The following is a 24,479-nucleotide window of genomic DNA, read 5'->3' as shown; positions in this document are numbered from 1 at the left end:
AATTTCCTCCTGCTTATCGGCCAGTGGCTATTCCTTTCATGGTGTTCAAATTTTAGCATGCAGTGGAATCACCTTCCTCACCCATCAGGTGCTTGGGTAAAACCAGATATTGAACAGCTTCTGGAATGGGAATAATTACGGGTTGATATCCTGCTAGAGCCATAATCTCCTGCACAGAAAACAAGGGCAGTGTACAAAGCAAAACAAAGTAAACAAAGAAAGAAAATAAGGGTAATGTATGAGTAACAACCAAATCTCTTGAATGGCAGAGTTTGAAACTGTGGTGGCTGGCTCAAAGATGACCACCGACTACACTGCCTTTTTTAAAAAAAATCATTTCCTTAGGGGCTCATACGACTCTGGTCACCATCCATCCATACATCAGTTGCGTAAAGCACATTTGTACATTCATTGCCCTCGTCATTCTCAAAACATTTGCTCTCCACTGAAGCCCCCAGCATCAGGTCCTCATTTTCCCCCTCCCTCCCCACTCCCCCGCCCACTACTGCTTTGAATGTGTGCCACTCTCCACGTCGCTGGCAATCACACAACCTCCCACACCAGTCTCTTGAACAGGATCACCATCCCCCTTTCAAGTCTCTCATTCTAGGACTTCTGCCCATAATTTCCCCATGTCAGTTATCACTGCAGTACACCTACATTTTGAAAATCTGGGTTCATTCCAATTTCACTTTGAAATCTATGACTGAGCAGGTTGGAAGTCCTGCTTAAAACCAGCGGGGGTTGGTCCAACCAGATTGTGGAGCTCCACAGGTGCTTCGCTTGTTCTAAATGAATGGTCAGGAATTGGCATTGGCTATCAGGTGTAGAGTAACGCTGGTACTGCTGGTCCATGGCCCACCATTTGAGAACCTTTGGGCTAGCTACAAGGGCACTGATAGGATTTCATTGCTGAGTCCACAGTACAAAGGACCAGATCCCAAACACTGATGACTTCTCCTAGGTCAGCGGTTCTCCTCTTTCCTAATGCTGTGACCCTTTCACTCAGTTCCTCACGTTGTGGCGACCCCCAAACCATAAAATTATTTTCGTTGCTACTTCATAACTGTAATTTGGCGACTGTTATGAACCGAGTGACTCCTGTGAAAGGGTCGCTCGACCCCCAAAGGGGTCGCAACCCACAGGTTGAGAACCACTGTCCTAGGTAGATGCCATCTATGAAGCTTCTCTATGGTCGAATAAGTATCCTGCCCCTGGAGACCAGCCTGTCTAAGAGGGGATCTTTCTGTCATCGAGCACAAGAAGTAATTACCTATCGGCCGAAGCAATCTACATGGTATTATTTGTATCTGAAACTCTTCAATACATTCATCATTTTCACCTTTGATTACTTGTTGCTTACTAATACCACGAAAGTAGGCAACTAAAGAATTCAGTCTTAATTGTGACATCTCAAGGCCAACATGCTCTGTCCCCAAACAACATTTCCCTTTTGCGGTCATCTCCTGCAGGGCACTTCGGCTTTCCAGCATCCAAAGCAGTTTTCATCACATCTGCGTCAGTAAGAGCGGGCAAGAAACGAAAGGTTCTTGCTCATGGCGACCCGCTCGTCCTTTCAGCTCTTCAGACTTTTTCAGTTGGCTGCAGTTTCAAGCTGCTGTCTTGTCTCCATGTATTCCCTTTGCCCAGTAAGGCAGGAGCCTGGTGGCATCGTGGTGAAGTGCTTGCTTGCTGGCAAACTGCAAGGTCAGCCTCTCCACAGAGAAAGATGGGGCAATCGCTTTCTGTAACGATTCCAGCCTAGAAAACCCCACGGGGCAGTTGGCTACCGGCTGTCCTAGAGAGTCATGATGAGCCCGAGCAGACTGGCGGGCAATGCTCTTTGCCTCTCAGTGACCGTTCTTCTCAGTGTGACAAGAAACACCGCGTTGTCTTGACTGGCAAAGTCTGACCAAGTCATTATGTCTTTTCGTGCTACTGTGCCTAAAAGTCTCTCACTTGTTCCCTGAGTTATCTGTCTAAGCAAGTTATTTTTAATCTTTAGAGCATGCTGTCCAATAGAAATATAATATGAGCTAAAAATATAAACCACACACACACTTTAAATGTTTTCTGTAATTAAAAGTAAAAAAGAAATGACAGAACATAATTTTATAATGCCTGCTATGTAACCCAACATATCTAAAAACATTCTCATCCTAGCGTGGAATCAATATAAGGCATTTAAGGAAATGGTGTACATTCTCTCAGTGCAGTCTAAGGCCTTGGACATCCAATGTGCTCCATACAGCACGTCTCACTTCAGATTATCCAGATTTCGCTACTACCAGGGGGCTAGTGGCGAATATGTTAGACAGTGTGGTTTGAGAGTCTCTGAGATGGTGAGAGTTTGAATCTTGGCTTTAAAATTAAGTAGGTGAGTTCACGCTGTCTTAAGTTGACCAGATTTTAACATTGGTACACCATTGATAAAACTCATATCCTGGTGAAGTAGCCACATGGCAGCTGAAAACCATATACCCTAGCTTGTTGCGCATTCTTTCCAAAAATCGGAACTTTTTAAAAGTGCCATGGGACACGGAAAAAATTGTTAAAAATTGGGACTGTCCCGCCAAAAGTGGGACATCCGGTCACCTTACACTATCTTGAAAACTATTTTGGAATGCTGTTTGGCTTGTCCCAAGGGTTCGGGTTAAGCATTCTTGCGCATAAGATTCCTCAAGTTCCAAAAGGATCAAATGCTCCTATCTCCAATGACCAGTGAGAGACCAAGTAGTCGTTTGGCCTGCACGGTGGCACATTGGGAGCCCTGGCAGCCTAGTGGTTGGGCTGCGACCCACAAGGTCAACAGTTGGGAACCACCAACTGCTCCACGGGAGAAAGATGGGACTTTCCAATCCCATAAGGAGGTAGAATCTTGGAAACTCACAGGGGCAGCTTGACCCTGCTGGATAGGGTTGCCATGAGTCCAAATTGACTGGAAGGCAGTGGGCTGTTTTTTGTTTGTTTGTGTGACTGGCACCGTAGCCCATCAGAGCATGAACACGTGGGGCTTCGTATTCTATCTCCAGGTTCTCGTCTTCCTTCCCCACCATCTCCGCACTCTCCCTGTTCCCCCTTCACCTCCAGTTGCTACAGATGTGCGAAAACACCTGGAATGAATGCGAAGGACTACAGACCTCTTGTTCTACCGGTCAGACAAACTACCACCGACCCCAGCGGGCCTTCTCTGCAATTGGGACACGGGTTTACTGGTAGGTTAGCAAGCCGGTTCGGATTCTCATATCAGGAACATGCTCAGGCTGGCCGGTGGCTCTGGTCACGCTTTGTCGCCTGCATTGTCCCCCTTCAAATGCTTTGTCCTCTGGTGGATCTTGACGAACAAAAGGAGCAGGCGTGACAAGCCTGGATGGGCACAACTGCTTTGCCTGCCATCTCCTTGCGAAGAGCTCGGCCGTGGCTGAAGGGATTTTAATTTCAGAGCCCAGGCCGCCAGTCTGTCTTTTTGTCAGGCAATTAGTTCCACGGGCTGGCCGAGCGCGCCGGGATGCAGAGGGCTGACGGATCAAACGGGGCGAGTGCAGACGGCGTCCCCTTTTTTGCTTCCTCCAAGTGTTGCTCACGCCAGGTTTCTTTTGTAACTGGTTTATTTTGGGTAAATTCCCGGGCTGGCACAGGGCTCGGTGACTTTGCTAGCGCGGTGAAACGGCATGGCCCAAAGGACAGGCCCCGACCTGCGGGTCAAAGGCGTGGCGTGAAAGCTGCGGATAAGGGAGCCTGACCTGAGGTCGAGAAACAGGGCATCCTGAGTAGACACGACTTCTGGCCTGTCTGGTAGAATGAGCAACTCTTCGTAAACACTATTTTATCTTCTCAACAGCCCCAACCGAAGGCCTCCTGTTGCCGTTGTGGGTCATTTGGTTCATTCTGATTCATCGCCACCCTCTAAAACTCAACACCCAACACACTGCCACTGAGTGGACTCCGAGACATCGAGGCCCGGGGAGCACGCTGGGAAGCTCCCTGTGGGTTTGCAAGGCTGGACATCTTTATGAGAGAAGAAAGCCTCGCCTGTCTTCCAAGGCTCATCTGTTGGGTTTGACCCCGCCACCTTGTAGTTAGCCCCGCCCCCAATGAGTAATCAATCCGCGGTGCCGCCAGAGCTCCTTTAGCGACCCCACAGGACAGGGTTAGAATAGCCCGGAGGGTTTCCCAGGCCGGAATCTTCCTAGGACAAGATTGTCAGATCTTGGCTTCCATGCAGTGGCTGGTAGGATCCAGCTGCTGACAACTGGGTGCTTACCCCATTCGGGTGCCACCAGGGCTCCTCATCCTCATTTTGGGGATGAACACACCGAAGCAGAGAGAGGGCTGTAATTTGCCAACGTCACCCACGTGAGAAGTGGTCGAGTGGGGGTGGAACCGTGGGTGCCGGCACTATGCTGTCCACGATGTGGCCCACACGCTACTGCTGCCTGGACTCCAGCAGGTAATAGCACTGCCAGCACAGCAAACCGAGTCTACCGCCGAACCCCGGACCTCGACGCTAACCCGCTCCAGAAGGAGCGTCGAGTTCCAAATCAATTTTTCCATAAGAAATAACTGAAAACTGATTAATCCCTTCTCGACCACCAAATGTTTATCCTAACCTTGCCTTTTTATACAAAACATTACACAGAAATTTCAAAGTAAATAAGTTCGGAGTTAAATATCATCATTTAAATAAGAAACACAACATTTAAAATGTTTTTAACACCTAGAGTATGGCCCATACCTTGAGACTGATGAGGATCTGGATCTGTGGACACGGACGTGGAGAGGAGGGATGAAGAGAGAGTCGTTGTTTGGAAGGGGAATCCCCTTCCACAAAATCAACTGGCAGCTGCTTCCCGGGAGTTTTTATCCCATTTTACCTTTTTCCCTAGGATCTGGCTGGTTTTCTCTTAAAACAAAACAAAACAAAACACCAGTCTGTCTAATGTGGTCTGCTGTTGGTGTTATATCGAATACATGATGATTCTTTTCAAAAAACTCTTAGGACTCATGTTTTTTAAAAATCTAAAAACAGTACAAAAAGCCCCCAAAACTAAGACAATTATAGCAAAACGCTTGGAACACAGCTGCAAAATGTTTAAACAACACGTACTAACAACGCCAACTAACACTGAGTGATCGCAACACGAACTGCTTTCGTGTATAAGAATCACGTGCGTCGGGTCGAGTCCGCTGTCTGGGTCGAGATGCAGACAGGGTTCTCGAGACTTTACGCGGGAATCCGATGATGTTAGAACTGAGGCGGTTGAGTACCAGGGCTCTGAGCTCTGTTCCCTTTCCTGTCCACTGTTTCTACATGAATCGGCCCAGCATAAGCTCATAGGACATGCGCATAAGAGATACGCTCCTCCGTTTAACCATGCGACTCCCACAGTGACCAGGAGAGGTGGCAAGGGAAGGCGTTCAAAGTGGTATTTATGAGGACCTCCACCTGGCTACCGTGGAGTCCATGACTACTCATGGTGACCCCGCGCGTGCGCAACAGCACTGTCCTCCACTGGCTTTTCCCTGGCTGAGTTTTCAGAAGTCGACCGATTGCCAGGCCGGAGTAGACTAGAACTTCCTGCCTTGGGACTAGCAGCGGAGAGGTTTAACCTTCTGCACCTGGTTACTTTCCCATTACCTGAGTTAAAGCATCTCACCTTTCCAAAATTAACACATTAACTTTTGAGTTTGTTGTTGATCTGCCCGAGTGACAAGTTTTACCTCTGTAGGTTGCAAACCCCTGGAAACAAGGACCCTTTCTTATACGTTTGGTCCCCCTCACCACCAAGCCCACCCAGACGCCATGCAGGTGTAGAACATTTCGCTCATCACAGAAAGTGCTATTGGGAAGTGCCGCACCAGAGGCCGGCGGGAGCCAATGGGTGACAAGCTAACATAATAACCTCCCTCAAAGCCGGAGTTTAATAATTTTTGAACGAACAAATGAATGAATGAAGCATAACAGAAGTGCTTTCGTGATATATACTGCACTGATTACGGTGATCAGTCCTAAGTGGGCTTAGTGCTTTTCCAAGATAGCTGACTTCATTTTTCAAAAGGAACCAGCATAAAGAGAAAAACCAATTCATCTCCAAAAGATGTCAAGTTACAGTTTTTCATGTCATTGTAAGTCATAGCAAGAATTTAGAGTGGGTTGCTCAGCGATTATTGCTATTTAGCAGTAATTGGAAAATTAGGTGAGAGTCATATTTGTAACAATATGGTATTTAAATAGTCAAAACCAATTCTACTTGGATAATAAATTGAATCATATTTACCAATGATATGTTTCATTGATTTTGCACCATTTTTCACAAAGCTTAAAGCACGTATCAGTTTTTACTTTAGTTAATATCACATCATCTCTTTATACCAGGAGACTGACATTGCCTCTTTTAGAAAGATGACAAAGAAATCCGGGGCTGGATGTGTTAAGGTTTTTATTAACTAGGATGCTTCCCCTGTTTCTGCCTGGCCTATGTTCAAACTCTGAGGACCCTTGAATAAAAAAGGAAGTATAATAGAGATGCCAGAAAGACTTGCTAAAATCTCAAAGAGTCAACTGAGCCAAACTCACTGGCACCGAGTTAATAATGCTGACCTATTCAAACCACTATGTCAGCAGGGCTCTTTCAGAAAGTGCAGAGGCTCTTAAATCGTGAGATGCCCTGATCAGCTTCTCACTCAGCATGTTGCCATTTTGTGGACTCACGACAAAGGCTGTGGCACATGTAACCCCGTCCGGCCCTTCCTTTAGCCAATCTTACCTGTGGGAGTGTCTGTTCTCAAAGCTCTTGAGACTTACTGGGAACTCAGAGCGACAATTACCACATGTGGTGATCAGTGACGTGATGGGGGCAAGCAGAGCTGGCTATGGGAACCCTATTGTTCAGCGTGAGGACTCAGGGAAGATTTTCCAGGAAATAGGAGCCTAGATAGGGTGATCCAGGTGATGAGAGAGGGATGGAGATTGTGTGTGAGAGAGAGCATGGCTTGATTTAAGATCTACACCTTCTGTCTTTGAAGCAGAGTTTTCAGGGGGCTGAGATGTGGATGGAGGGGGGAAGATGGAATGTGATTCTTGAGCTGTGCGGTCCAATATAGTAGCTATTAAATGTAATTTTAAATTAATTAAATTAAACATTCAATGCCTCAATTGTACTAGCCATATTTTAAGTGTTCAGTAGGCCCTTGTAACTTAAGGTGACCAGATTTAAAGCGGGACACCACTGATGGGGGGGGGTGGTTCTTGATTAAAATGTTGGTCTATATGGACCAAATAGACCATTCCCTAGCTTGTCATGCGTTTTTTCCAAAAATCAGGTCTTTTATAAAACATCAAAAATCAGGACGGCTGGTCACCTTATTGTAGCTCCTATATGTGACCATGTGGATATCAAATATATCATTGCAAAAAGTTCTATTGCTGACTCCTGCTTTAGAGGCAGGGACCGGTGGGCAGGAACTTTGAATAGTATGCCAAGGTGTTTAGGGTTTAATCTGAGGGTGACAGGATGCCATCAAACTGTTTTCAGCAGATCGATCACATGATCAAATGTCTGTATTAGAAAAGTCACTCTGTGGTGCACAGAGAGAGGGACAACTAGGAGACAGAGTAATAAAGAAACTATTGTACTAACCAAACCAAAAGTCATGAAGGTCCCCCAGGTGTAGGAGAGAATTTTGAAGACTTAAAAAGTATTAAGAAATAAAATCAAGATGATTTACCATTTAGATGCGAAGAGTGTGGGAGACTGAGGGTAACGTTGATACCTGACTTGGACAGTTAATGAATGATAGCAACACTAACTTATACAAGGAACAAGAGGAGGACTAGGTCCTATTCTAATAGGAATAGAAGAGAGAGGTGCAACTCAAGTGTGACATGTGTACTGAGTCACCTAAGTGAGCTTCCACGGGGCAGGCAGACAGTCAGGTCCAGAATGTAGGCAGCAACTTGAGGCTGGAGTTAACGATGTTAAAGCCATCCCCATACTGATGACAGTTGAAGCTATTAAGGTGGGTGAGCTCCTCTATGGAGAAAACGGGGAGTGAGAGGCTAAGAACCCACAGAACACTGGCAGTAATGAGATTAGCCTAAAAGGAAGAGCCCATGGAAGCAGCCAGGAGCTGAACCTAGGAGACTCCAGTGGAATCAAAGGAAGAGTGCTGTAAGAGAAGGAAGTGGTCGTTTACGTCAGCTGCTGCAGCGAGGGCAATAACGGATGAAAGGGATTAATAGGATTTCCCCCGAGCACTGTCGTTGGTGACTTTAGTGAACGTACTTCCAGAGGCTTATTGTGGATTGCAGGGGGTTGAAGAGTAAATAGGACTTTTGAGGAAGAGGAAGCAGCAAATACAGAACTCTTAGAAGGACCTTGATGGTGTAGGGATTATAGATGGTGGGCGACAGATGTTCTTTCTACCGTCACTCTACCATTTTCTTTTCCTTTTAATAATTTTTATTGTAAATTAGGTGGGAGTTTACATTTTGGATCATCAACTTTGTGTTCAACAGTTTGAACTACTAGCCAACCCCCCCATAGTTTGCCCTTCATCCACTCCTTAATGTCCCTTCTCCCTCTAGGTACTACTCCCATCTTCCCCTTCACCAAGTTAGTGTTCCGCAACAGTCTAAGCCAGTGCTTCTCAGCCTTCCTCACGCCGCCACCCTGTAACAGTTCCTCAGGTTGTAGTGACCCGCCAACCCTGAAATTATTGTCGTTGCTACTTCATCACTGTCATTTTGCTACTATTATGAATCTTAATGTAAATATCGGGTATTCAGGATGTATTTTTATTGTTATAAATTGAGCATAATTAAACATAATTAAAGCATAGTGATTAATCACAAAACAATATTGTAATTATATATTGTGAAATATTTATGTGTTTTCCGATGGTCTTAGGCGACCCCTGTGAAAGAGTCGTTCGACCTCCAAAGAGGTCGCGACCCACAGGTTGGGAACTATTGGTCGAATCCATCACTTCATCTCTTCTCTCCCCACCCCCCTCCTCTTGGCAATAGCCAAAATGTGTTCCTTTTAGTATGAGAATTTTTATCTTGTTTTATTTCCCCCCACTCTACCATTTTCAAATGCCTCTGCCATATTTGTAAACTGTCTTATTTTCTCAATTCTGCTAAGCCTGTTGAAAATAGAGATGGGGTGTTCCACATTTTAGATCTTCATAGTTCCTAGTTTAGATCTTGCATTTAGATGGTGTTCTGCTGATATCTATTTAATGGCTTTCAAATGTCAGGATCCTACAGGATCTGTGTAAATATAAAGCATGCATTCTTTTCATGCGTTCTCTTATGCAGTTTCCTTTACTTTGACGAAAAGGTCTCATTTCTAGAGGAGAAACAGATGAAGACAAGCCCATGTCTTGTGTCTTCAGAAAATTTTATGACTTAAGGGGGGAAACTCTTCCCAAATGGAAAAAAGAAAACATAGATAGAAGTGTCTTAATAAAAAATTTGTTATGAATTTATTATGATTATTTACATCACTTCCTTGGTAAGCAAATAGATGTAAACTTTTATTGTTGGTATTATTTCACATATGATTTATCCAAATTTAGAATTAGTACTGTCATTTGAGTGTACAAGTAGTGAGAAAATTTTATTATATTCACAGAATATACATACACGTGCATTCAAAAAGGCGTCTTTCTCTTCAAGCCAGAGGGATCGACACTGTCCCGTTGGCGCGGTTTCTGCTTCTCAGGTGGACACCGGAGTCGGCGGCGTCCTCCGCATGCTCTTCGCTCTTCTTTTCCTTCAGGCTGTTGATGAATCTCAGGGTGATTTCATCCCATTCCTCGGGCAATAACATCAACAGAAACCCAATGCAGATAATGATGGTAGCGGCCAGGCGGACAACATTGAATATCACCTCCTGCTTCAGGAGATCCACAGCTATGAATGGAAAACAATCGCATCAGGCACAATCTGAGACGCTGGTGCTAGAGCGTTCTAAAACCCTCCTGAGGCTTTCAATCTGCGCTTTCTTTTCCCACCTCGTCATGCACGCTGGTGCCTTGCTTTACATTCTTTCTACGTCACACTTACCTGTAAGAATCAGCTCACATGTGATATGGGCCAATTCTTTCTTAAAACTCAGTTTTATGGGGGAAGGCAGTCAGCGGGCGGTATGTGAGATGAAAATAATAATGTACAATCTACTGAGGGGTTATGGGGAGGGGAGGCAAAAAAAAGCTGGTACTGAGGGCTCAATAGAAAGTACATGTCTAGAAGAGAATGAAGGCAACATATGTACAAGCATGCCTGATTCAATTGATGTATGGATTGTGATAAGAATTGTAGGACCCCCAATAAAATTATTTAAAAAATAAAATAAAATGCAGATTCTAAAAAAATAATCAGTTTTATAAACATATTCATGTGCCATCTAATTCAATGGTTTAAAGATATTAAAAAGAGTTGTGCTGTCATCACCCAATCAATTTTAGAACATTTTCTTCACTTTTGCATTCATTGCTATTAGTTCCCCCTTCCCCAATCTCCCTTGTCATAACCCTAAGAAATGATTAATCTAGTAACTATATATATTTGTCGATCCTGGGTTTCATATAAAGAAAATCATACAAAAAACCCCAACAACAATAACAAAATAAAACACAGAAAAGCTTCCATCCAAAATAAAGCAGAAAACATGAAAAACTAGAACAAATTAAGACTGGGTCAAAAGGGGAAACAAATGATAAAATGATAAATTTTAATCCAACTATATCTGCATTAGAGCCTGGTGTTGTAGTGGGTTACAAGTTGGGCTACGAATCGCAAGGTCAGCAGTTCAAAACCACCAGTAGCTCCTTGGGAGAAAGATGTGGCTTTTTCTGTTCCCATCAAGAGGTAGTCTAAGAGACCCAGGGGAGGCAGTTCTCCCCTGTTCTAGACGAGGGTCACGATGAGCCGGGATCACCTCCATGGCAGTGAGTGATACCAGCATTGAGTCATTTTCTGATGCACTCTGTGAGGGCAAAGGCTTTTCTCATCCCTGGTCAATGGTCAGAAGGAATTCAATGTATGTTTCATTCCCATGGGTCTCTGCTACGGGATTTTGGGCTTTCACGGTCTTTCATAGCTTTGTAGAAATACGGTGCTCAGAATTTAAGCTCTAATAGCTTTCCCTCCTCTGATCTTGGATTTTGTAATCCTTGACTGATGTGCCTGTGCGGACTTAGCCAACCCCTCACTCAGAGAAGCTAACTGTTGTTGTTTTCCCTCAGTTTTATTGGCACTTCATCTATATATCATAAAATTAAATAATTCAACCATATCAAGAATTATACAATCTTTACCATAATCAATTTTAGAACATTTTCTTTTTTTCCTTGTACTCAGTTATTCATGTAACTTTTTTTCATTTTTGGCAAAAGTATACATAACAAAACCTTCTCCAATTCAACAACTTCTACGTGTATATTTACGTGCCATTGATGGTACTCTTCGTTTTGTACAACCACTATTGACACCCCTCCCCAAATTGTCCCAGTACTATTAAAATGAACACAGTGTTCCCTCAGTACCAGCTCTTCCTCCGTCACCCATGGAAACCAAAGGTCAAGTTTGGTTTTTTTTAAGTAGTTTTCTTGATATAATATTCACATATCATACCCTTCCATAGTTAAACCAGTCCTAGAAAGAGTTGTATATACCTCATCACAATCAGCTCCAATGCTCCCTCCCCACTCCCACATGCACTGGATGGGCTAACACTTCATGACTTCTCCTGTCTTAGTTCTTCATAGTTTCCCCTATCTCTGTCCCCAATTCACCCTGCCCTGTTTGCAACCTATCTTCCAGCCTTTTCCCCCCAATGGGACACACTTGACAATGAAGGGTCTTTGCACATGCTTTTAGTTTTGCATAGAGTGCCCTTCTACCTGCATTTCCCACTGGGTCCAGCTAACCTCCTCTTTCGGGTTTTTTGTTCTGGCTTCTTGTGGGAAGCCTTCGTTGATGCGCCTCCTTTGTGTTCTCTGATCATTCAGTACGCACTTTTGTCAAAGCATTTCTCTCTCTGCATCATAATCACTCAGTCCCTCTCATCTCCCTCTCAGGACTTCATGATCCTGAGGGTAGAGAGAGTGTCTTATTTGGGTTCCATCGCCAATATTTAAATTGTTCCTGGTATATACTAAGTGCTCAGGAATAGTTTGGTGGATCCACAAATGAGTGGACTTCTTTGACAACTCTCCCTCTCCCCCCTTGATGTTTTTCCTTCTGAATATCTTAAAGCCCTAGGAATCTGTCTCACCCAATTTGATATTTAAGAACCATTTCCTCTGTAGAGCTCCAAATTATTTCACGCACCTTGGTCTTCTTGTTCAAACTCAACTGTAAGCTTTTTAAGGGAATGACTGGTTTGAAGGCCTTTTCTTTTTCTTTTGTGTTTCCTGTATTTTCTCCAGCCCTGATACCCATAGTAGGAGCTCCATGAACATTTGTGATTGCTTTGAGGGCGAAAGAGATGGCCCCTCAAGACTTGGAATCCTGGGATTTTAGAGCTGAAGGACTGTACATCATCCCGATGCCACACTTTCATTATCGGCTCCATTGACAGGTTTGACTAGGAAGATTACCCCGGGAAAAATAGCTTCTCCACTTGTCCCTGAAGTGAGTCAAATTGCTTTTCTCCTGATATCTATTCCGGAGGGCCATCTGCTCTGCCCCCGGATGAAGCTTTCGTAGCTCCCCATGGATAGTCTGATGGGGAGCCAGCACCCCGAACATTTCCTACACTTTCATTAGTGACGTTTACGTGAGAGTTCTTTGCTGGGGTGCCTTTTGTTTCCATAGGGCTTCCTCTAAAAATACCACAAAATTAGGTTGTCAGGGAGATTACATGAAACCCAAATAATACATTTGGTATTTAATTCTAAAAGCACGACCAAGTAAAAACAGTGCTTGTCGCTGCAAAATTTAAATCTGTTGCATCGTTATCCTTTTGTCTACCACCTTCATGATATTTAAAAAACATCTTCCTGAGCAAGGGACATAATTCACAATTGCTAGCAGAAACAACCGAATGCATAAAGCAAACATGAGCAGGAGACTTGTCATGGTGGTCCGAATCTGCAGATGTTAAATCATAGCAGTACCTGCATTTCCAGGAATGCTGAGCACTGTCCCAATGGAAATTAGGATTGGGTAGGTCAGCACCACACCGACATTCACCAGGATGTTGAAGGCTGAAAAATAAAGGCGCGATTACAGGACGAAGGGAAAGTGACACACTGGGCACCGGTACTTCTTAACTTAAATCATGAAAGTTTTTGTTAAATTCGGCATCTAAAATTTGCCTGTGTTTTTGATCAATTAATCCTCTCATTGTGGATTAATTTGGCCTTAATTAATCATATTATTTTTTTCTTCTCTGCCATCCTGGCTGCCTGATCTGTTACCAAAGGGTGTTGGAGGCAAATGCAGAAGAAAAAGAATCAATTCAGTACATTGCATATCAGCACTGTAGAAGTAAACTGGTATCAACCAGAGGCTGGACGCTAGTAACTGACTGAAGTGTGGGCTTTATCTCAGTGCCACTTTGCTGTATTGGGTCACATTCCTGGGTAACTGAAGGGCTCTTGTATTGTTACCACAAAGAAGATCTATTCCGTGATGCTGTTTTACCTCCTCTCCTGAACTAAGCATCAGATGGATAAACAAAAGTGTGTTCAATATACTTCATTGAACTCCAAGGACCTTTTGTGCATCCAGATTTGTACACACATTATCCAGGATTAGTCCACAAAATAAACTGAAGGTGTAGGCTGGTGCCTTTCAATGAATACCTTTGGATAACTTCACCTAAATATAAAACTAGTTAAAATACTCAGCTATCCCAGTCAGATGTTTTTTAAAAAATCCAGATTTTCAAACAGAGAAACCATTAAGACATTTCAGTAAATTATAGTTATTCAAGGAATTAGAGAGATAAACAAGTTTTAAAAAATCCTCATTTCATAAGAGAACTCCATGGACATGAGTCAACATGTTGGCCATTTCTTCTTAGAACCAAAGATGGTAACTACAATTCCACTAGGACAGTGTTTACCCTTCCACTTTCATCTATAATGACTGCTTTAATTAAGTCCCCTCGCTTGGCTATCTGGGGTCACTTGTGTTTATTAAGTAGAGATTTTCACAAAGCTTGGGATCATTAATAGTTTTTATACAATAACAATGGCAAGGAGGGCAGAGTCCCTTCCTACATGGATAACTGCATATCTTTCATGGCAGAACAGCAATCTATGGTATAGTGACCTCTTTCCTCAGCCCTTGGGAGTCAAATATGCCACATTCTGAGATATGAGGCATTCATTCAATGTAGCACAGACCTACTGAATTGTTCAGCTATCTTAAAAAAACAACAAATGTTTTTGCAGATTAAAAGGAAGTATTGGTATGTGGGTGAGCCATTGTCACTTAATAAGAATCAGGTGACTTTACTCAAACATATTACCTGTTATCCCTTAGCTCTTTAGCTGAAACACTTACTCTGTAAAAACAATATAAGGAAAAGAATATAATTCAACGTGTAGCATGGGTCTTGCCTAAGTTTCAGAGGGACGCAGACATGCCAGGTGAGTGAATAAAGCCAAAATGAATGTGGGCGAGGGAACACCCAGGTGGCTAGCTCACCTTGAGAGAGGGTACGAGCAAGCTAAACTGGAGCAAAGAAGGCAGCCGCAGTTACAGACCCTGTGGGTTAGTTCAGAACATCGCCTGGCATTGGTCTTTGAGCCGAGCCACGACTAGGAGCTCTGCTTTCTATGGAGAAATGCGGTATAGCAACAACTCTAGAAGAACAGGAGCACAAACCGGAGACTGTAAAATGCGGGGAGCAGCAGCTGGGTCACACAGACAAGAAAGAGCGGTCTCCTCATTTGGTTCCAGAGCCACTTGGCATGGGGAAGACATTGGTTCACCTGAAGGGACCCTGGTGGAGCAGCTGTAGCACTACTGGATAATGCAGTGCCCGCTGGAGCTCAGAGATCATGCCACCTGGTGGAGAACCACAGTGCTTGGGCAGCACGAGTGACGTCCAGCGTGAGCAGGCTCATCTAGGAATGTGAGTTAGGCATGTGAAAAAACATCCACAATGGTGGATGGCTGTTTTGCAGCAAGCTGGAGATTATGCGTGCCCAGCCAGAGGCAAGATCCGTAAAAATCGGGTTGCTATGGTTGGGGGACCTCATCTATTCCCAAGTAGGTCGGATTCATTGCCAGGTGGTGGTGGTGGTTGGCAGGGGCCATCGAGTCAGTGCTGACACACAGAAACCCCCTATACAGCAGAATGACCTACTGCCCACTCTTGTGCCAGCCTCACCGTCTGAGGGTGCTTGAGCCCATTCCTATAGCTGTGGTGTCCATTATCTCATTGAGGGCAGCCTTCCGTTCTGCTGACCTTCTACTTTACCCAGCACGGTGTCCTTCTCCAGGGAATGGCCCCTCTCGATCACATGTCCAAAGGATGAGAGGGGAAGTCTAGTTATCTTTACTTCTAAGGAGCCTTCTGGCTGTACTTCTTCCAACATAGATTAGTAGCTAGTTCTGGCAATTCATGGTATATTCCATATTTTTCACCAACACTATGATTCGATTTTTCTTTAGTCCTCCTTATTTATCATCCCGGTTCACATGTAGATGGAAGCAATTAAAAATACTACCGCTTGGGTCAGGGACCCTGGTGGCCCAGTGGTTTCGTGTTGGGATGTGACCGGTAAGGTTAGCAGTTTGAAGCCACCAGCTACTGCAAGGGAGAGAGCCAGGAGTTCTAGTCCCACTCAGAGTTGCAGCCTCAGACACTCACAGGGCAGTTCCAGTGTGCTCCGAAGGGTCACTGTTGGCAATCACTGCTGGCAGTGAGGTTTTTTGAGTTGTAGCTTGGGTTCAGGCACACCTTACTTTGCAAAAGGACATCTTCGCGCTTTTTAAAAACACTTTAAGAGGTTGTTTGTAGCAGATTTGCCCAAATGGGCAAACCCATTTGAAACCTCTTTGATTTCTTGACGGGTTCCTTTATGGCAGCGGTTCTCAACCTGTGGGTCACGACCCCTTTAGGGGTCGAATGACCCTTTCACAGGAGTTGCCTGATTCATAACAGTAGCAAAATTACAGTTATGAAGTAGCAACGAAAAGAATTTGATGGTTGGGGGGGGGAGTCACCACCACATGAGGAACTGTATTGAAGGGTCACGGCATTAGGAAGGTTGAGAACCACTGCTCTATGGGCACGGAAGTAAAATGGAATCCAGTTGTACCTTCCCGGTAAATAATTTAGGCACTTTTTAACTGAGGTATTGTATCCTTTGGAAACACTGTCATTGATTTCTACATAAGTAAGCAGAAATAGCAAGAGATGATAACCATATAGTTTTGGTTTTTAAAAGTAAAACTCAAGGGGCCAAGACTCAAGTTGACCCTTCTCTTGGGTGTTCCCTGTCTTGGCCCACCCTCCCTTGTAACAGGGTTTGGGTTGGGGTGGGGGGAAAATCAATGCTTATTTGAGAATAAAGATAAGGTCTTTCCCCCCGAGGGCACTGCAGTGTCTTCAATGGCATCCTCTACATCCGGAAATTCAGCTGCGAGTCGGCAGAGCGCCTGCAAGTAGACCATGCAGAGCCAACCGAGGGGGCTGACCTTGGGTGGATGAGAAAAGAGGAGCAGAATGAAATCCTTTGTCTCTGCGTAACCAGAGACGGAGGCAGGCGGCTGCTGTGCTTCGACTGCTTGGTGAGAGACCAGCAGGTTTGTGATTTTTCAGGCATGGCGTGACCCCGCTCTGCAAGTGGAGGCCCCCTGGTGTCCCAGACCAAACAGACAGCCTCAAAGCTACCGGGCAGTGAGAGAGAAGACATTTTAAGAAGTTCCAGAAGTTTCTATTGCTGTTGCCTCCAGAGCCCACTCCAGCAGAGCCCCATTCAGGCCATCATGTTCTTTGTGCCTAGGAGAGTCTGCTTCCTCTGTGCGTTCTCCAGAAAGCCAGAGTGAGCTTCCAAAAAACAAAACCAAACGTGAGCATGTGACTTCCGAGCTTCAGGGTTCTAAAGTGGATTTTACACCTAAAACCTCAACGTGGACTTCCAGACCCTTCACAACCTCACACCAAATACTCCCTAACTGGGAAGAGGTGAGGTCCCAGTCACAATCATAACTCAATCTGTAGGGGCTCTTGGCTCCGGCTGGGCACACGTGATCTCCAGCTTGCTGCAGAATAGCCATCCACCATTATGGATGTCTTCATATGTCTAACACACTTTCCTCCAGAAGCCCGTTCAAGCTGAAGGTCACTCATGCTGGCCAAGCACTGTGATTCTCCAACAAGCAGCATGGCCTCTGAGCTCCAAGGGGTGTCGCCCCTGTCAAGCAGGGACTACAGCTGCTCTTCCAGGTCAAGTGTACTGCAATCCTCGCCATGCCAAAGATGCTCGGCAACAAGAGAGGAGGCGGCCTCTCTCTTGTCCCTGTTACCAGTTTCTGTTCTCCAGGATTTTGCAGTTGCCAGTGCTCCCATTCTTACCTTCCATTTCTAACCCTCACTTCTGCAGAAGGATCAGCTCTCATCTCAGTATGGCTGGGCTGAAAGACAAACGCCAAGCGTTGAACTGATCAATACCTTCTGTAACTATGGCGGCCTGTTGGCCGAAGTTTACCTCCCTCGCACGCTTTCTCAAGTTCGTCTATCTACCTGGGTGTTCCCAAGCCCACAGTTACATTGCCTTCATCCATTTACCTGGTCTGTTCGAATTCCACATAGCTGCATCATGAGGGAACTCTTGAATGTCTCCTTGCCTCTCTTCCCTGCATTTGGCACTTTGACCATTTAGAATGACTTTTTACAATAAAAAAATTAAGATTTGATTATGGCCAGAGAGCATTTTGCAAACTGGGGAAACACAGGGTCAAGAAGTCCTTGGCAAAGTGCTCCAAGGAGTTACAAAAATTCTTGAGGTTAATTAAGATAAAAAAATTTAAAAGCATGTAAGGGGGTCCAGCTAGGGCATTGCTGATTGGTTAGAGTTGACAGAGTTGTACCTGCCAGACTACTAGTTGGTGTCCTTTGTAGGAGTTGACTTCCTTTGCAGAGATGGCTCCAGATGATGGGCTGTGGGCTATTTGAAATGATTTTATAATATAGGTATCAGGAGCTCTAAAGGAGGGGATATTTAGGGCCTTTTATGAGAGTTGGCTGACCACCAAACTCATGTTTTCTGCCACGCTAGACATCTAGACATCTAGACACCTGTAACTTGGTGTCTGACATCAGTAAAACTGAAATAATTTCTAAGAAATGATCAAGTGAGCAAAAGGTGTTATATTTACGTACTCTTTTAAAATACAAAAGCAAAAAAATAAAACATTCTAAAAATAAAATGATTTCAAGTGACAATGCTCAATATTCTTATGCTCAAGGAGAGAAAAAGAGTTTTGATATAGGAAAGGTGTAAGTGTGCCTCATTCAATTTGAGGCCTGAGGTGTGTCTGACCAAAGCCATGGTCTTTTCCATCATTTCATATGCATGTGAGAGCTGAGCAATGAATAAAGAAAGCAAAAGAAAACTGGATGACTTCGAATCATAGTTTTGGTAAAGGATACTGGATATCCCATGGGCTTCCCAGAGAAATAACAAATCAGTCTTAGAAGCAGTATAGACAAAAGGGTGGCCAGCCTTCATCTCATGGACCTTGGACTTGTCCGTGAAGAAGGACATCATGCTTGGCAAAGGAGAAAGTCAGTGACCCATAGAAGTCCCTCAATGAGACGGATCGACAGTGGCTACAACATTGGATTCAAGTGTGACCTTTGTGAGAATGACGCAGGGCTGGCCGTGGTTTTTTGGTGTTTTCTGTTGTACACACGGTCACTAAGATTTGGAACCAACAATGATTTGGCACCTAATGAAAACCGACATTTAATGTTAGTTTAGTCTAACCAGTATTACATGTCTAGGACTAAAGTTTAACCATAACTGGTTCTCTTTAATGTCTACATGAGCAAGGGAAGCAAAATCCCATTTTTTCTGTCTAACGGTTCACATCTAGGTCAAAGGTACAGTGGAAATTTTTACAAATGACATGCTACACTGTCGGGCAGAAAGTGCATTGAAAAGTAAAAAAATAGGGTCTCAAGATAAAATCGGGGTTTGGCTGAGATCTTAGAAACGGGGTTTGTTAAGAGCTGTAATTTTAGAATGCTCTTTTTCACTCCCCACTTTCAAGAGACATTCCTTAGGAATTTGATGGTCACATCTAAGTGTTCTCTGAGTAGATTCACTGGGTTGCCTTGTTAGGCCCGGAGGCTCCTCTTCAGGGTGGGCTGTTTGTTTGGATTCAGTTACTGGCTGCCTTCAAAGAAGCCCCTCTCCTTCTCCAAGGTCTTGGTTGTGTTACATTGTGGACAGCTGTTTGGTGTTTACAAGCCTTCCTCAAATGCGGTTGCAGTCACTTTTAGTAGCTGTTCTGTTCAGTGAGCTTTTGTTTGAGAACACTTTCAGCAATGGATACAGCAAGGACAAATTAAAAGGAATACTTTGACAGACGAAGGTTCTAACTAAAGCGCTGAGTTAAAGTCCTTTGGGTAGGTGGTCCCTTTAAAGTACTTACTGTGCCGCTGAGAAGTCACCATTCAGGTGTTTAACTAGCACTTAGTTAAATTTCTAGTAGTTATCTAACCAGCAGTTTGTTAAATTGGTCATGGTGGCTACTGTTTTTTTTAGCAATTTTGACAAAGACATTATTATTATTATTTTATCTTTTAAAACTATGTTTAAATGGTCTAAAGTGACTTTAGGTACCTTTTATTAAGGGTAAATACTATTAACAAATCCTAGTTGATAAGCCTATTTTGAATGGTGGGGAGTTAAGAGAAAATGATCTACTAAGGAATATGATTGTTGAAGTCATTTGAATTAGTTTGAATTATTGAACGCACCATCCACTTTCTCATCTTGCTCTGACACAGAGTGGCACACATTTGGAAGATGCTAACATCATACAGGACCCTGTGATGCATGGCTGGGTCTGCTTGGAGATCCGGGGAGAACAGAGTAGCCTATGTTCCCAGCTGCACATCTTAACCAACGTGAGGCTCACCAGTGGCACAGCTCAGATGTAGTTGAGCCACAGCCTGCAAAGAATTTCTAAACATCCAATAACCTTAGCCAGCTTTATGTAAGTTTTTGAAAGAGAGGATGGAGGTACCCAAGGGAATAAACCTACGCTGATTATAAAGCTATCCACAGAAAAGTGGAGTGACATGGGAAACGAAAACCCGGTGCTGGTGCTACTTACCCAGCCACAGCCCCGCCATGCCACAGAGACAGCCCCACGGCAGGGCTGCGAAGGAGGACCAGTGCTCCACCTTGGTGAAATACAGGACGACCGGGGTGAAGGAGATGAAGATTAAATTGAAGAACCCCAAGGTGGAGACAAAGTGAGCTGCTTCCCCAAAGTTGGCACTTCCGAGAAACATCTTAAACAAAACCTGAAATGCAAAATGAACTCTCTCAGCCACCTGCTGTTTACTGAAGGAGCCCTCAGGGCATAGTGAGTGGCCCACTTGACTTTGACTCCACCAGCCCCCCTGAGGCTTTCTGCCCGGCCCCCCCGCACCCAAAGATTTACAGCCTCGACAACTCAAAGGTGGCAGTTCTACTCCGTTTTCTAGGGTCACCGTGAGTCAGAAGACACTAGTCAATCTTAGTCATTTGAGCATTTATTCATTATCTTCCTTGCTGGATCAGAAAGTGAGATCCACTGATTTACAAAGTGAACTAACCTGTCAAGAGTTTATCCTCCGTTGCTTCTGATCCTGTCATCTATGGGGCATCAACATGCCCTATAAATAACTCTTATAGGAACGAGGAAATGCCGTAAGATGATTCCTTATGGTGTTGAACATGACTGGGACATTGTACACTTTGTTCAGTCCCACCATTGGGCATGCCTACAGGGTGATTGAGCAGTAGGTGTGCAGACAGGCCATGACAAATATTTGGGGCTTGAAATATCATCAGTTCCACCCTTGAAGATTGGAATTAATCCCACCCCAATTTTGACTGATACTAAAAACAAAATTGGACAAAGAGAGTCTGCCATTATGCTGTTGAGATGAATCATAAGATTGTTCTGGATTTATGTGTACTTTTCTTTCTGAACTTAAGTTTTTTTTTGGTGGTAATATTGTACTTATTTACTGGATTTTTAAAAATCTCCCTCTGGATTATAAACCTTTGTGAAATAGATGAAGGCAAGGAGAGGTAATGGCTGCCCTGAGCTTATAGAACAGGCTCAAAGAGAGAGTCAGGTCTATGGTCCATGGTTCTCATCTTCTTAACTCCTCTGCTTCCTGTACAAATCCCATAGCATACCAGACAGAATGGCTCAGAGCTTTCCCACCTGGAATTACAGCACAGATACGACTTTGTGCATTTTAGCAATATAATACTTCCAGAAGGAAGGCATTCTGTAACGTAATCAGGAAAATTTCTCCTGATCATGTAGAAATTCCAGACCTTTTACTTTCAATGGAACTTATCTTTTTTCTCTCTCACTTGAGAGACTTAATCATGCGAATTCAAGCATGGACTGGTCTGTGGTCAAATCAGACATCTCAGTGGAAGTCCCAGCTGGGGGCAAGTTAGACAGTAATGGCGGTCCGGTGAGCACTTGTCAAGTTTGTCACCCGGAGTCAATGGGCCAGGAACTGCCAGTATGGAAATCGGCTTCATGTCCTCTGTGCCGCAGTTTGAGTAATAAGAGCAAGTACCCAGGAGGGATGCAAAGGGCCTTTTCAGAGAGTATTTTCTCATTGAAACACCAAGTCCTTTAGATCTATCCGGTGAGCTGGCTCTTAAAAGCAGAGCTTTGAGGAATAACCTTTTAGATCTGCTCTCTCAGGCTTCACTTCGGGAGACAGGTGCAATGACTCTGAGTTGAATTTTCACTGATGACAGGGAGCTCCAGGAGAGAACGAATGAGGAGTACACACAGCAGGCCCGGTGCATCCATCACGGAGGAAAAGAGGCTCTTCATTTTGCTAAACACAAGGATTTCTGTGCTACATGGTTCAGCGACAGCCAATAATAAGTTCTCCATTGACAGCTTGTTGATGAGTTCTACTATCTCTAGGCATTAAAATAATGACCATAGATAGTTACATTAAAGAGACATAAGGAAATACCACACACTACCCAGCCAAGGAGAGGTCTAACTCAGTCCTCTGCCCTGTCACTGCTGGATAAGTGAGGCCAGAAAGGGTCAAGGGAGAATAGAGCATGGGCAGTGGACTTGGCCTTTCTAGAGTTTAAATCTTGGCTCTGTCACTTCCTGGCTGTATGCCCTTGGGCAAGTTACTGAATCTCCCAAATTCTCAGTTTCTTCACCTGGAGATTGGGGATAAGAACCTGTGCCTAATAAGCTTGAGTGAACACAGGTGACATTTTCCGGCAAGTTCCCAGTATCTAGCAAGTCCTTCATACCTGTTACTGGCTTATGGGGTATGTGTGCTTGGCTGCTAACCGAATGATGTTGCTTCATGGGAGACAGATGAGGCTTCCGGATCCCATAAAGATCTGAAGTCTCAGAAAACTCACAGGAGGAGTTCTACTCTGTCCAATGGGGTCGATATGAGTCAGAATTGACTGGGTGGCAGTGAGCTTTGAGTTATATTTTTTCCCCAGGTGGCACTGGCAGGTTGCTAACCTGACTGCTAACTACCAAGCTTGGTGATTCAAACCCACCAGCAGCTCTGTGGGAGAAGGCTGAAACTCTCTGCTCCCACAGAGCTGACCACCTGGAAAACCCTACATAGCTCAGGGCTGCAATGAGTTGGAATCAACTCCAGAGGACTGGGCGGATTGTTGCCTAGGTGGCCCTAGTGGATCCTCAACGGGCTGCTCACCACAAAGTTAGCGGTCAGAAAACCAACAGCAGATACTCAGGGAAAACACGGGGCTTTCTGGTCTTGTAAGAGGTAGAGGCTCAGAAACTCACAGGGGTCATTCCACCCTGTCCTACAGGGTCATTATGAGTTGGAATTGGCTGAGAACCAAGGCTGTCTTTGGCGTTTTCTGGCTTAAGTCTCCCCTCGGGATGACAGTGGACAACAACCTACCTTATATAATGCAGACGTTGAGGCAGAGCCCACTGCAAACGCCACTCCTATGATGGAATCTGCATGGAAATTATCTGCATATGCCATCATGACGATGCCGGTGATTGCCATTATTGCAGCAACTATCTGTCGAATGGAACGCAGCAGAATAGAGGGAGAGAAAGAAAAACATATTGGTGCCTCTATTCCAGAGCAAGCAGTTCAAGACTTCATGAGAGCTGCTGGGTGCCTCCTCACACCTAATTACCTCCTGCACATAGATGCGCAAAAGCAGGAAAGCCCAGGACTCAAGACATCGGAGGATCTCACCCAATCACAGAATATGAGAACTGCTCACATTCACATTAAAGGGATGGTCAGGGTTAGTTTCACGTATTTCCAAATCCTACCGATGAAGGTCGTCATGGGACCTCGCGTCTAAGTCCTTTCCTCTCTGCTGTGTTCTCTGGCTTCACGTCACTCAGGAAACATTTTGATCTGCTTCTTGGGGCAATGCACATACCTGAAGATCTCCACAGTACCAGAACTGGATTTGAGGGGCATCCTGTTGATGCAGCTAAGATAAGGCGACCAGATTTTAACATTGGTAAAGCGGGACAAAGCGGGACACCATTGATCAAACTCATATCCTGGCGAAAGAGCCACAAAAAATTGGGACTTTTTAAAAATGTCGCAGGACATGAGAAAATTGTTAAAAATCGGGACTGTCCTGCCAAAAGCGGGAAGTCTGGTCACCTGAAGCTAAGAGGCCAAATGTAGGCCAAGGAGAAAAAGAAAGCAAATGGTCTCTCAGTGATTTATGCGGAGCAAGCCGCAGACTCTGCACTGTTGCTTTGAATGTCAAGTGGAGGCCAGTTCTTCCTTTTGCTTACATGCGAATTAATTCCCCCTTTTTTTCTTCTTGATAAACTACAGAAAGGTAATTTTAATTAGAGCATTAATTGTATAAAGTTCAATTGAAGTCATCACGGTTTACTGTAAAAGGATATAAACAACAACAACAACAAATGAAACGAAACCCAGTCATGGGGACCCTACATGGGTTTCCAAGACTATAAGTCTTTAGGGGAGCAGCCTCATCTTCCTCCTGACCTATGAGGTGCCTGGTGGATTTCACCTCTGACTTTGAGATCAAGAATCCAATGCCTAGCCCACAGCACTAACGAACTACAAAATCAAGCTAATTGCCACCGAGTCAATTTTAACGTACATGACCCCGCAGAACTGCCCCTGTGGGCTTCTGAGGCCTGTCAATCTTGAAAGCCCCATCGTTCTCCCCCGAGTGGCTGGTGAGTTTGAACCACTGTCAATGTTGTGCCTAGCAGCTGGCACGTC

The 24,479-nt window shown here is 44.5% G+C and overlaps 1 protein-coding gene across 1 annotated transcript; it reads right to left on the bottom strand.

Annotated features, from left to right (window-relative positions):
• Window positions 1–9,466: 9,466 nt before the first annotated feature.
• On the bottom strand, window positions 9,467–23,755 carry SLC35F4 (solute carrier family 35 member F4). The gene is made up of 4 exons (XM_030884962.2): window positions 23,145–23,755; window positions 20,321–20,513; window positions 13,129–13,218; window positions 9,467–9,919 (listed from the first exon to the last, which is right to left on the bottom strand). Exons 1-4 carry the CDS (start codon window positions 23,253–23,255, stop codon window positions 9,678–9,680), a joined length of 636 nt encoding a protein of 211 aa, XP_030740822.1. The 5' UTR covers window positions 23,256–23,755; the 3' UTR covers window positions 9,467–9,677.
• Between the last annotated feature and the right edge of the window lie 724 nt (window positions 23,756–24,479).

This window comes from Echinops telfairi, unplaced genomic scaffold (genome assembly GCF_000313985.2).
Source record: "Echinops telfairi isolate 266 unplaced genomic scaffold, ASM31398v2 ScPeMD7_18;HRSCAF=68, whole genome shotgun sequence".
NCBI lineage: Eukaryota > Metazoa > Chordata > Mammalia > Afrosoricida > Tenrecidae > Echinops > Echinops telfairi.
This window is presented reverse-complemented; position numbering and strand designations above follow the sequence as displayed.